This window comes from Callorhinus ursinus, unplaced genomic scaffold (assembly GCF_003265705.2).
Source record: "Callorhinus ursinus isolate GAN/ISIS: 27379988/994484 unplaced genomic scaffold, GSC_fseal_2.0 scaffold13, whole genome shotgun sequence".
NCBI classification, from domain to species: Eukaryota; Metazoa; Chordata; class Mammalia; order Carnivora; family Otariidae; genus Callorhinus; species Callorhinus ursinus.
In genome coordinates this window covers 9,714,423-9,728,104 of record NW_027397075.1, presented here as the reverse complement: position 1 = coordinate 9,728,104, position 13,682 = coordinate 9,714,423, and the positions used below count along the sequence as shown (strand labels likewise).

The following is a 13,682-nucleotide window of genomic DNA, read 5'->3' as shown; positions in this document are numbered from 1 at the left end:
GAGATAGAGAGAGCACATGAGAGGGGGGAGGGTCAGAGGGAGAAGCAGACTCCCTGCTGAGCAGGGAGCCCGATGCGGGACTCGATCCCCGGACTCCAGGATCATGACCTGAGCTGAAGGCAGTCGCTTAACCAACTGAGCCACCCAGGCGCCCAAGTCATTACATTTTTTAAACAACAAATAATCAGGGAAAACTTTGTATAGAGATTCTTTGTAGTATTCCTGCAACTTTTTTTGTATAGTCTGAAAGTATGTCAAAAAGAAAAGTGAAAAGAAAAAAAAACACAAAATCATGTATTTCTCTTAATTATGAAAGTCAAAACTTGAAGCATAAATTGGAGTGAAAGATTCTCTACACTCTATACAGATTTACTTCAGGGCTCCTTTAAATATGGAAATCCCCCGGCACAATTAAAACATGATTCACTTTATAAGAATTAAATATACATCCAACATTTTTCTGCAGCCTCTGTGCCTCTATGGAAATACCTCTGTATTTAACGCTCGACCATAACCCTTCAGAGAGGCTCATCTTACAGGCATGTATAAAAGCGTTAAGTATTAGCTGTGAAAATATTCTTATATGGATTAGCTCAATGCCAGTCTATGTTCAAAAATGCGTAACCACAAAAAGCATCCTCAACCCAAGAGGGCTTTGGATAAATGTGCCCATTGGAAGCAGTAACCTCCATGGGCAGGGAGTAGCACACAGCAACCTCCCAGACCTCTATATCTAACAGAAGTTTGGTGCCTATATGACCCTCATGTAGTACAGTGCCTCACTGATCCACAGGGCAGAGCTCATTAGGAGGCAGGTGGGTATATTAGTCTGTTTGGGCTGCCATGACAAAGCACCACAGGCTGGTAGGGCTTATACAACAGAAATGTATGGTCTCACAGTTCTGGAGGCTAGAAGTCCAAGATCAAGGGGTTGGCAGGGTTGGTTTCTTCAGAGGCCTCTCTCCTTGACTTGTAGACAGCTGTCAACTCCCCGAGTCCTCACATGGTCTTCCCTCTGTGTCTCTGTTGTAATTTACTCTTCTTATAAGGACATCAGTCACATGGAATCAGGATCTACCCTCATGGCCTAACTTTAACCTAATTAGCTCTCTAAAGATCCTGTCTCCAAATACAGTCACATCCTGTACTGGGAGTTAGGACTTCAATGTATGTATGAATGTGGAGTATATACACTTCAGTCCATAATAGTAGGGCAGGGATGGGTAGGCCTTCTTTTGGATGGGAAACCAAGAGTGGCCTTGCTAGGATTATGCTGTTGGTGATCTGTACCTTCTGTACCAGCCCACCTCCAGAGAGTTGGACAGAATAGTTAGGACTGGGAAGTTATTCTTTGTGTTCAAAATGCTACAAAGGAAAGGCAAAATCTGTCGATGTACAAAATAGAAATGATAAGAGGTAAATAAGCTCTTCCCCTTTGCCCACAGAAGTACTCAAACCAGATATATTCAGCCATTTTTACTTTTTTTCCGTAAAGATGTGAAGATGCCCTTGGGCCTGGATTAATCAAAGTACATCCAGAGCAGGACAGTCACCTGGGTTGCTGATCAGAAATGCAAATTTCGACCAGCTGAGTCACACTCTTTTGGGGTGGAGCCTTTGAAGGCATCCCATGTCAATTCTCCCCAGTGGATTCTTAAAGTCTCACGGGCTTTGAAAACCTCCAGTTTTAGGAAGGCAAGAACTCACAGCCTTGAGGTTTGAAGGACTGGCTCTCCTCCAGTGTTTCTCAAAGTGTGGTCCCCTGACAACACGAGAACTTGTTGAAAATGCAAGTTCTCAACTCCATCCCCGACTCGGGATCAGTCCGAAACTTTGGGAGTGGGACCTAGCATTCTGTGTTGAACAAATCCCCTAGGTGATGCTGATGATGCAGGTGATTTTACGAACCCATGGGGGACTGAGGGCACCCCTTTCTGAAAGTACCATTCCTATGAAGAAGACGTGTGCGGGTTTCTCTTACAGTGAACTAAGAGCTCAGAGCTTGTTCTTTAAATTATGACAAAAGTTTTCCTATTTTTATTCTAATTTAAAAATATATTTTAAAAATCATTCTGTAACAATGGAAGCAGGAAAGAGTCAATGATAAAGTGAGTCATGTTCTAGGAGCCTAGATAGCTTTGTTTCCTGCCTGGAATTTGCCTCTGACGGATGCTAAGGCTTTTCATAAACCACATCCTTGTTCTGTGCCATTTTTTCCCATCTCTAAAGAGGGACTGGTACTACCTGACCCTTCTTATTAGGGAGGAACAACTGTAGTGTAAAAATGTGTGGGGAAATATTAAATAAAAAATTCTTTTTTTGTATAAAATGAAAGTACTATTTTTGTAGTGATTACTATTACTATGTAACATTTTTAGTTATGACTGCAGTATGTTACAGAAATATGGAATAGACATTTTGCCAGTCATAATAGTCATGTTTCATAAAAACTGTGCCAAAACTACTTTTAAATTTTATTGATCTCAGCAAGCCAAATAAATAACCATAGGGTCTCAGGTTTGGGGGTCAATTCAGAGTCCTTCCTTTGTTCCCTTTCTTGTGTATGTATTTGTTCCTGAACATATGAGTACTAAAAAAGACAGCAGGTCGTTCTTTTGAAGGGCACAGGGGGCTAAGCGGGCATGCCCCAGAACCCACACAGTGCCCGGCACACCATAGATGCCAATCCACATTTGCAGAATGAATGGCAGCCCTCGAAGGCCACCTTTTCTTAGCTGAGCACTCGTGACAGAGTAGCTGTCTAATGGCCTCCTGCATTCATTCACCATTTGCCTGTGGGATTTTTCCTCTCAGCCCTCTTTGCCGACTCACCAGGCCTAGTGAGAAAAGCTGGACCCCAGCAAAGGGCTCTGTTTGCACGCGACTCCGGATCAGCACACAGATGCTTGCGGAGGCTCAGACAGCACATGCCCCTCTCAGAACCTTCCACAGCAGGTGTTCCTGAATCCCTGTTGGCTCTCAGAAAATTCATAAAGTGTGGTTGTTTTTCCTTGTGTCTTTAATTTTTTTTTCATTTCAGTAGCAATAAGAGCATTCTTCTCCAAGTGTTCTAACTCATCTTCATCTTCGAGCTAATGAAGTGAGTCAGCCACTCCCAGTGCTAGGCGGTTGGGGTGTTTTTTTGACATGTTTTTTTCTTTCTTTTTCTTTCTTTCTTTCTTTCTTTTTCTTTTTCTTTCTTTCTTTCTTTCTTTCTTTCTTTCTTTCTTTCTTTCTTTCTTTCTTTCTTTTGTGTGTGTGTGTTTGTGTGTGTGTTTGTGTGTGTTTCTGTGTGTGTTTCTGTGTGTGTGTGTTTGTGTGTGTTTGTGTGTGTGTGTTTGTGTGTGTGTCTGTGTTTGTGTGTGTGTTTGTGTGTGTGTTTGTGTGTGTGTGTGTGTGTGTCTGTGTGTGTGTCTCTGTGTGTGTGTGTGTGTGTGTGTGTGTGTGTGTGTGTGTGTATAATTCAGAAAAAACAGGACAGACCTAGTCATTCACCCTGGGCTGGCTTAGAGCTCTGCCTCTTCAGTACTAAAATGGAAGGGCAGGCATTCAAAAGAGACTTTCTCTTCTTCCTTTCCCTCTTGCATCCTAATTTTATTTCTTGCAAGTGTAACATGGCTGCCTGTCCAGAACCCTCTGGTTCCTCTTGTCAGCCCCCCCCCCCCCACCTCTCAGCCTAGGTCCCTGGACCCACAGAGATGACAGAGGACTAAGACGTGACTCCTGACCTCTTGGAGTCCACAGCATCCATGGGAAGACACTCATTCAAGAGATCATTACAACACAATTTAGAAAAGCAGAGGAAGGAAGCTGAACTTGGCAGGTGGAGCCAAATAGATCTGGTTTCTAGGAGGAGAAGCTGCTGCTGAGTCCAGAAGGGAATCATCTAGGGGAAGGGGCAGGGCTTCCAGGGAGAAGAATTATCCTCCATAAAGGCAGAGGTGTGAAAAGGCACCGTTGTCCCAGTTGGTTTGAGTCCAATTTCCTCACCTAGGAGTTGGCAGCAGAGTACAAAGTTGAGAGGCCTCCTCTTCCTTATCTGTGACGGGAATCACCCCTTTGAGGTTTCTCCCTGCCCCTCGAGGGGCCAGGAACGACCCCCAGAGCTGTGGGGAGTCTCCAGTGAAGAAAAAAGGGTTGGGTTGCCCCATCTGTACATGGACCTTGGCTCACCCTCTCGAAGCTGGAGGATTCCCGATCCTGCTCGCAAGGGGCCCTGTGCATATTGTGCCGGAGTTTGGGATGCTGATGAGTGTGACAGACTTTGCAAAGGCTCTGATGATTCCAAAGTTTCAATCTGCCACATGGAGCCAGTTCCTGCCAGGCACAGACATGGGCTGCTCAGATTTCATGTGAAGCTGCATGAGTCAACCTTAAAGGAATCAGAGAAGAGGAGGAAGCAAGTGAATCCCATAGAGAGGGCCCGTAACTGCACCTGGACTTTAGGCATGCGCATCTCCAGCAATAAACAAGGGGCGGGAAGAAGGAACCCTCAAGAACGATTGTTTGGACAGAGCACTATTTTTAGCCAGGAAAACAGAAATGAGGAGGTCTTTAAAAACATAATAGTTTAATCAAATTCATTAATTCTTCTGAGAGTCAGGTATTTTGCTAGGGGCTGGGAATAGATGAGTATGGTTTGGCTCTGACATAAGGGGGCTCATTGTGGCTGAGACCGATATGTAAATGAAAAGTTGCAGTACATTGTGACAAAGGATCTACTAGGGAGACTTTTTTTTTTTTTTTAAGTAGGCTCCACGCCCAGCATGGCACTCAGCGCGGCGCTTGAACTCATGACTGTGAGATCAAGACCTGAGCCAGGATCAAGAGTTAGAGGCTTAACTGACTAAGCCACCCAGGCGACCTAGGGAGATTTTCTTTTTTTTTTTTTCTTTCAAGTGTGATGGGAGCATAGAAGGGGGAGTAATCCATTAGCTCCTGGGGACTGGGAAAAGAGGCAGCTTCTAAATGACACAGTAGGAAATGCGGTGGGGTCTTTCTTTAAAATTAAACCCCATGAAATTCCCAGCGTTCAATCCTATTTGACATAAAGAGGTCAATTTCCTATGGTTTAACCTAACAGTAAGATCAGGAATGGCATGGAGGTTTCATGCCATCCACCAACTCTAATCAAATGGTAGCAACTGCCTAGAAGCTGTGTTAAGGATGATTCTGAGGATCCCAGGATAATAGGAAAGGACACTTGGAAATTGATGAATGGTCTGTCCTGGCTAGGGAATGGTGGCTAGTGGTATAAATTGAACACAGTTGCCATCTTTAAATTATAAGCAGGAAAGCCCCTTTCCCCACCTCCCTCAAATCTTTGTTTTTTATTTTTTATTTTTTTAAATGTTTTATTTACTTATGTATTCATGAGAGTCAGAGAGAGAGAGAGAGAGAGAGAGAGAGAGAGACAGGCAGAGGCAGAGGGAGAAGCAGGCTCCCCGCGGAGCAGGGAGCCCGATGCGGGACTCGATCCCAGGACCCCAGGATCGTGACGCCCAACCACCTGAGCCACCCAGGTGCCCTTTGTTTGTTTTTTAAACAAACACACATGACTGGCCCCTGCCCCCAAAATGCATGGAGGTTCCAGTGTTCCTTGCCTCTTGGTTTCTGTTTAATTCAAAGCCTTCTCTTAAGAAAAGGTCACAAAGGCCTAAGAGAACATACAATAAGTACTTTGCAAATTAAACTAGAGGATGTTTTTTAGGTAAAATAAAGAGCAAGTCCTGTGACAGTATAGATTTTGTTTAACAAAGGTCAAAATTATCGCATAAAGAATTTTTTTTTCACTACCAAGAGGACATCCAAAGAAGTTATTTCAATACAGTTTCTCGGTATCTGTAGCATAAGAGCATTAGGAAAGCCTCATTATGCCCTGCCAGGATTTAGCTTCCTAGAGGGAATCTGTGTTGTGTCCCAATGGGATTCTCTAAATTGCTTTGAGAGTGTTGAAAACTGACCCTACGGTTTTAACCGTACACTACTGAAATGTCCTCTGGATATGTTTTTGCTACAACCATGCTATTTTTCTTTCAATACCAAGCCACCCCCCCCAAGAAATTTTAGGTTTCATTTTAAAAGTGGTTTTTAACCAGGGGTGGACACGAGAGACCCATGGAGTTTTCTCACATGCTGATTTGGCAGAAACATCCTATAGAAACATTCGTTTCTCTCTAAGGTTTTAGCAGTGAGCAAGAACATACGGATGAATGGCCTCTGCAAAGTCAGACGAAGTACTCATTGATAAAGCAGGGTGGGGGTCAGGGCTTGGGGTGGGTATGCCACTCCTGTTGGTTGATTTTAGACCCCACACCCCCACGATCTGGAGTTCAGTCTGTTTGCTGTTAATTACCATCCTGTGCCAGCTTCTTGCCAAAACTGGAAATACTTACCAGAAAGAAATTAGGCCATGCAAAGCCCCATCTTATATGTTGGGTTAAACTTTTTAAATAAAATAGAGAGAAGAAAGAACCATCAGTTTAGCAAAGGCTGATCATGACTCGGGCCCAACCAGACTCTGAATACATTTACCGCCAAGAGAAGGTCAGTCAATTTCGCTCTTGCATCCAGGCTCTGGTGGGGGCTGTCCTCCAGCTATAAGCGTAGGGTACCAGGGTAAACGCCAGAAGGACAAGGAGACACTCCTTCAGATAGAACTTCTGTCCATGGGCTGCTGCTCCTTGTCACAGAATGGATGGAGGTGGCTGAGTTGGTGACGGAGGGCCCACTTAGGGATTTTAATCCATCTTTGCTTTATCTGGAAATAATGGACAAAATCTAGGGAAACACGGGGAACAGAGGGTAGAAGTGGAATTTGCAGAAGCCTCCTCAGCCCTCCTCAGAGGATCCATCTATTCTGGCTCCGTGCCTGAAGGAGGGGGAGCAGTGGTCCTGGAGACCACCTCTGGAACTGTTTGGTTTTTTTAGTTCAGGAAAGATGGCTAGCCTTTAAGGGTTCACATGGCAGTCCCTCTCCGTTTGGCAGACCCCCCACTCACTCTTCAAGTTTTAACTACACTTCTGTTGACCTTGGGAAAGATACTAAAGGATTATAGAACCCCTTAGCTAGCACTAGGGCAGGTCTTCAAAGATGTGGATGAGCCCACGTCAAGGCAGGCTTCTTCTCATGGGGAAAGCTTTCCGTTGTGGTGATGGCAGGAGAATCCAAAACTCAAAACCGAATGGAGGCAAGTGAACAGAAACCACAGGAATGCATTTCCATCATCAGTAATGGGCTGACAACTCCTTAAAAGTCTCTCTCGTTCTTTTCAAAGTCTGAGTGTGAGCTTTGTAAGCAGCAGGAGAGAGAATTGATACCCTGAGGATCCCTGACCCTGCTCATCCTTGGAGTGGGCGGTGGTTCAAAACACATCACAGATTGAGGAGATAGCTCAGGATTCCACCGTTCCTCTTTGCTGTAAAATTCCATTGTGCCAGGATAAGCCCGGTGCCCTTTGATTTAAATCAGGCAGAGGACAGTGAGCTCTGCAGTGCAGGCTTGGTGAGGCCGCCTCTCCTGCTGGAAGGCTGAGAGCTTTCGGGAAGAAATGAGATACGCAGAAGCCAAAGATGGTCTCAGCCCAAGCCCAGCGTGGGTCCGGAGTGGGCCACGTGGAAGGTGAAAGTTGCATTCATTTCTTCCCTGCCATACCTCTGTTCTGCCCCTGAAGAATTGATTCAGACGCGGGCGGGGGTTGGGGATGAAAAGTTTTCTCAAACATAGCGGTTCACATGCTTCTCCTTTACTAAGTGATGATTACATACCAGCCCCTGCCCCGGGCACATCTCTAGCCATACGATTCACAACCCTTCCTGGAGGTAGGTATATTCACCCCATTTTCCAGATGGGAATCCCAAGGCACAGAGAGGTATAGTGACTTACCAAGATCACACAGCTAAGTGGCCTCTGAGCCAGGCTTGTCATCTAGTTCTCTCTGATATTTCTCAAGCCCCCTTTGCCGTATGCCATGCTGCCACCATCACTGATCTGAAACTGGGTCCTGGGGCAGCCAGACCCCCCACTGCGGGAACCCCAGGTGACAAGGAGTGGCCCATGCTTGGAGGGCTGGAGGGTGGGCTCCTGACTCCCTTTGGCTAAGCCAGGGGGCTGCCACATGTGTCCCTGTCACATGCACGGGGATGTGGCTATGTTTTCATTTCTTTGCCTTTCTTGTTTGCGTTGCCGTGATCTCTCAGGTGTAGTGTGCCTGTTCCCAAACCAGATACCATCTATCTCTCTCTCTTTCGTAGGCACGGTGCTGTTGTGCCAGGCAAACCAGGAGGGATCTTCCATGTACAGTGCCCCCAGTTCACTTGTATATACTTCCGCAAGTAAGCCCGCTGTTGTGGCTCTCTCTTTGTTTTGTGACATAAATCTGAGTCCAGTCACCTTCCCTGCCATGTAAGTTCTCCTCCTACCCTCCCTCTCGGCTCCACCCTCCCTGTGGCTCTCCACAAGATGAGGTTGGTTCTCATAAGCATGTTTCTGTGTTCCCTGTCACCTTGGCATCGAACCCCTTTGCTCATTATGTCTGAACGCTCACTTCCCAGATACCCCAGTCATCCTTTGTTAAGACCTGGAAGGACCGAGTCCAATGGATGGGACATGGGGCATTGGTCGGGGGGTGGGGGAGACGCATGGGGGGGTTGGAGCTAAAGCTCACTGCCTGCCTTCCATCACAGCTTTGCAAATTAATGTGAAAATAATCGATGTAACATACACAGGCCATCCAAGTGGCCCCCTTGCCTAGCAAAAGATGTTTGATTGTTACTCTTCGAGCACCATTTTCTCAGTGGAAAATCATGACTTGTTTACAAGGCTCTTCTGCCCTTTACTGTGTGATTCCATTGAGTATGAGGAGGAGAGAGAAGAATGTGGTTCTCCTCCATTTAACTGGGTGGGGGGAACAACAAGAAAAGGCACTTTGATAGATAGGAATACAGCCATCAAGTGCAAGGGGGAGAAGACCAAAAATAAATATGGAAGATAGATCAGAATGTTGACACGGAAAAACCAAGGATGTCTCTGCCTGGGATGGCTGCTCCAGGGTGGAAAATACCCGACCCTGACCCCAGTTCCCAGAACAGGTTGAACAATTACAGTCCTCATGGATTCCATCATGGTGCCCCCACCTGGTTTGCCCCTCCTCAGAAAGACCCCCAGCCACAGCTCAGACCTTCTCCTCTATTTCATAGGCTGTAAGACACCACCCTATGAAATCCCCATAACTACAAAATTGGTCCTCATTGGGATCAGTGCTCAAGAGTGAGTGTGGGGATGGGAGAAGATGGGCTGCTGGAGACCAGCTAGAGAAGCGGGGGGTGGGGCGGGGTGATGGAGAGCAGCAATAATGGGCACGTGATGATTAGAAGGATGAGAGACAGAGGGGAATCCTCCCCGAGTGCCAAGATCAAGCATCTCAATTCCCAAAGGCTCAGAAAAACCAAACTCTTTGCTGGGGGGCAGAGGCTAGAAGCAGTCATCAGAAACCAAAAACATGACTGTGAGAATCCCAACGGTTTCTGAAGGTGCCAGGTTATGGGGGCAGCCAGGTGTTCTTCCCAACTAGCGTAGCACCATCAACAGCAGGTTGGGCATGCATTAAATGCAAAGTATCTTCCTGTGTCCCCGAGAAGACAGAATCTAAGCATACCGGCAAGAAGTGGTTCTTTCTAAATGTAGAGACATTGCCCACTTCGGGTGGTGTAAATGTGTGTGCATGTATCTTGTAGAATTAGGATGCTAGTACACATTTTCACGTGTTCAACCTTGTGTCATCCTCAAAATCTGCACCAGGTAGGTATTATAATGTTTGCTTTACAGCAGAGGAATGGAGGGGTACTGAGACGGAGTGATAACCCAGGATCACGCAGCCACAATATGGTGGATTTGGTTTTTAAACCTGGGAAATTATTCAACTTTTGACTGCTTTTCTGGCTCCATTTGATTCTAAATATCATCATCATTCCCTTGTCTCTCTCCCCTACCTTCTCTATAAACATTATTTTCTGAAGAAATGTTGGCGACCCAAAACTTAACCACAGTTGAGTCCAGAGAGTTATTTTGTTTTATTCTGTAACACCGTTGTCCTATAGAACTGTCTAAGATGAAATGTTCCGTATCTGCGCTGTCCAGTATGTGGGCTCGCGGGACAGAGGCACTGACTTTTTTATTTAATTTAATGTTAATTAATGTTACTCTAATTAACCACATGGGGCTAATGGCTACCATAATGGAAAGCATGGCTCTCAATGATCATATGAAATATGCATTTCTACTTCAGTTCTCTGTTCAAATTAATTCCAGATAAGGGCTGGTTTGAATCAGTATAGCCATTCTAAGGCAGCTTTGGGGGAAATGTGTATCGTCAATATCAAATGTGGAAATCTATCACAAATTTTTCATATTAAAATAGGGGAAACATCCAGAGGAGACGGTGTCATCTGAAGCAGGGGTCAGCAAACTACAGCCCAGGGGCCAAATCCAGCCCACAGCCTGTTTTTGTAAAGCTTGTGAGCTAAGAATGGGTCTTAGAATTTTTGAAGGATTGTAGAAACGGAACAAAAACAAAACACAACATGTGACAGAGACAAAGGTGGCCCACGAAGCCTAAAATATTGTCATTCCAGCTCTTTACAGAAAAAGTGTGTTGATCTCAGATATAAAGGGTCTGTTCTTTATTGAAAATCCAAAATGACAATATCACTTCACTGTTTATACATTTTTTTCCTGAGTTTAAAAGTAAAAATATATAATAATTATAGAAATTGTATAATGTGTGTCCAACACCCTTCATTTTTAAATTGCATAATCAATCATAGTACCTACACATTTTTCATCCTATTATTTTCACTGATTATCATGTCATGTGCACTTTATGAAAATACATTAAGGGCCTCATAATATTCTATCATTTCACAATATTACATTTTAATCAACCCCTCCATTGTTGGTAGGAATTTTTCAGAAATATTAAAGAAATGTCCTTGTATATAGTAGTGTTAAAGAAAACAATAATTAATAAATAGTTGATTGTCCTACCCCATAACAAAGCAAAATGAAACAAAAACCTAGTTTCTTCCAATAAGAATCTTCATGTGTCGATCCCTTAAGCAATGGTATCCAGACTGACAGGCTCAGTGAGTGTTTTTCGTATGGACAGCCAACTCTGAGCCTTCTCCTTCCCCACCTGTGTCACCAAAAGGACTATAGATCACTTCCATCTCGAGGCAACAATGCTGCGTGTAAAGATGATCCATTCCTCCCTAAGACACATTGCTGAGGCTTTCTGCTTTAGTTCTTCAAGTGAGCAATCCTTTTGAGGCTGGACTGTTTGACATTAGCTGGCTTCTTTGTTTTTTGTTGTTGTTTTATTTTTATTTTATTTTTATTTCTTTTTAATTTTTTATTGTTATGTTAATCACCATATATTACATCATTAGTTTTTGATGTAGGGTTCAGCCATTCATTGGTTGCATGTAACACCCAGTGCTCTTCACCAGTCGTACCCTCCTTAATACCCATCACCTGGTTACCCCATCCCCCCACCCCCCCCTCACTTCTGTAACCCTGTTTGTTTCCCAGGGTCCAGAGTCTCTCATGGTTTGTCTCCCTCTCTGATTTCTTCCCCTTCAGTTTTCCCTTCCTTCCTCTATGGTCCTCTGCACTATTCCTTCTGTTCCACACATGAGTGAAACCATGTGATAATTGTCTTTCTCAGCTTGACTTATTTCACTTAGCATAATCTCCTCCAGTTCCATCCATGTTGAAGTAAATGGTGGGTATTCATTCTTTCTTATGGCTGAGTAATATTCCATTGTATATATGGACCACATCTTCTTTATCCATTCATCTGTTGAAGGGCATCTCGGCTCCTTCCACAGTTTGGCTGTTGTGGACATTGCTGATATGAACATTGGGGTGCATGTGCCCTTCTTTTCACTACATCTGTATCTTTGGGATAAATACCTAGTAGTGCAATTGCTGGATCGTAGGGTTGGCTGGCTTTGAAACATCACATAGGTTTTCTCTTCTAGATTAAGGTATATGTTCCAGTGCAAAATCATATGTTCTAGAAACAATCCCTCCAGCATATAGAGGGTCATTTTTGCTCTCTGTCTCTCTCTCTCTCTCTCTCTGTCACATACATGCACACACACACACACACACACACACACACACTGGGGGCACGCACAGGGCCATCGAGGTTCATCTCCTCTCTGAGTGTGACATACACATGGCTGAGAGCCACCTCTCTTGTCTCTGAGGTCCGAATGGTGTGGCCTCTTTTTGCTAAGAATCCAGCCTTCTACCCAAAAGCTGAGGATCCCTTACTTCTCAGCAATCTTGTAGGATGTACCTGCTTTTTAACTTGAAAATATATATATTTCTCATGGTTATCTAATAGTTGTACTCCTGAAGAAAGGTGTGTATAAATTACACTTTTGTAAATTGGATCTTATGTGTTTACTGACTTCCAGGATTACTCCTGAGTTTGTGTTGGCTTTTTTTCCCCCCACGGATCTTTAACTGGCCTTGGATGTTTTGGACTTAAATTGCCCCACTGCCTAGCCAAATAGCTAATCATCTGTAAATAACACCCTTAAGTGCAGTAGGGGAGATGGGTTTTAAAGGAACCCTGCTGAATTCCTCTGTAATGAAAATAATTTCTACTTGAGGTTATCTGTTTTTTAAGATGCATTTTTACATAATGGGTTTTCCTCCACTTAAGTGAATCATCCTAATAATATGACCCAGGACATGAAAGCATTAAGGGAAAGATTTCCACTCAGAGCGCTGTGTCAGTACAACCTAATCCTACAGATTCTCCTGTCTCTCCCCAACTGACCCCAGTTTTTCCCCCTCATCCTGACCTTTATCCTGGTGTGAAACCCCTATTCAGCTTGTGTCATGGGACATCACACATGCTCCCATGTGTCCCAGTGAACCACTAGCATCCAGAGTGTAAAGTGGGCCTACTTTTTAGCAGACAAATGAAGTCGAAGCAAAACTCCAGAGAATTAGGCAAGATCACCTTGTGCCAAATGGAAAGCATTTAATATTAATGTCTTTGTCTTAAGAATATTAACTTTTCATCAACTAAACTAATTAATTACATGAACTACTTTGTTAGTTTTGAAATAATTTTAATTAATTTAATAGTGTTGTGTTTGCTTTGAAGAGCCCACATCTGACCCCTTGACAGAGGGGTTTGGTAAAAGCTGGGGCAGGTCTGGTGGGCTAGCTCACTGACTTCCCCCTCCTGGGCCCAGTGATCTGTAGGCTCCTCCTGTGTGGGGGGAAAGGCACCTGCTTTACTCTCAGTGCTGTTTGCATGTAGTGCATGCTTACTATCAAAACATGCCTCCAGGCAGAACGAGGAATGGAAAGAACATGTCACCTTTCTTCCAAATGAAAACATTACCTCCATTTTTTATTAATTGAAATTTCAAGAGGTAAATCCATGGTTCTATGAATGGCAAAGTCACTTTCTAATTTGGATTAGCAAAGCCAGCTCTCACTGACCCTTATTTCCAGGTGAAGTAGATGTTTTCAGAAGCCGGGCAGTGTTAACCCGCTTAATTCTGTTTTCTTTACAGTTTTATGAATAGACTTTAAATTACAAATATAACATATGCTCCCGGTAATTAGAGAAGCATGCAAATAAACACACACACAT

General features: G+C 44.1%; 1 protein-coding gene across 4 annotated transcripts in view; it reads left to right on the top strand.

The window, feature by feature from the left end:
- The window catches only part of RBFOX1 (RNA binding fox-1 homolog 1), a 2,099,893-nt gene that overhangs the window by 2,008,054 nt on the left and 78,157 nt on the right, over positions 1-13,682 (top strand). For 3 of the 4 annotated variants that reach the window (XM_073899542.1, XM_073899543.1, XM_073899545.1), the window contains one exon: positions 8,254-8,334. The exons of the other annotated variant lie outside the window; for it this stretch is intronic. In XM_073899542.1, the coding sequence (XP_073755643.1) occupies positions 8,254-8,334 (81 nt within the window). The remainder of the gene's footprint in view (positions 1-8,253; positions 8,335-13,682) is intronic. 4 annotated transcript variants of the gene reach the window in all.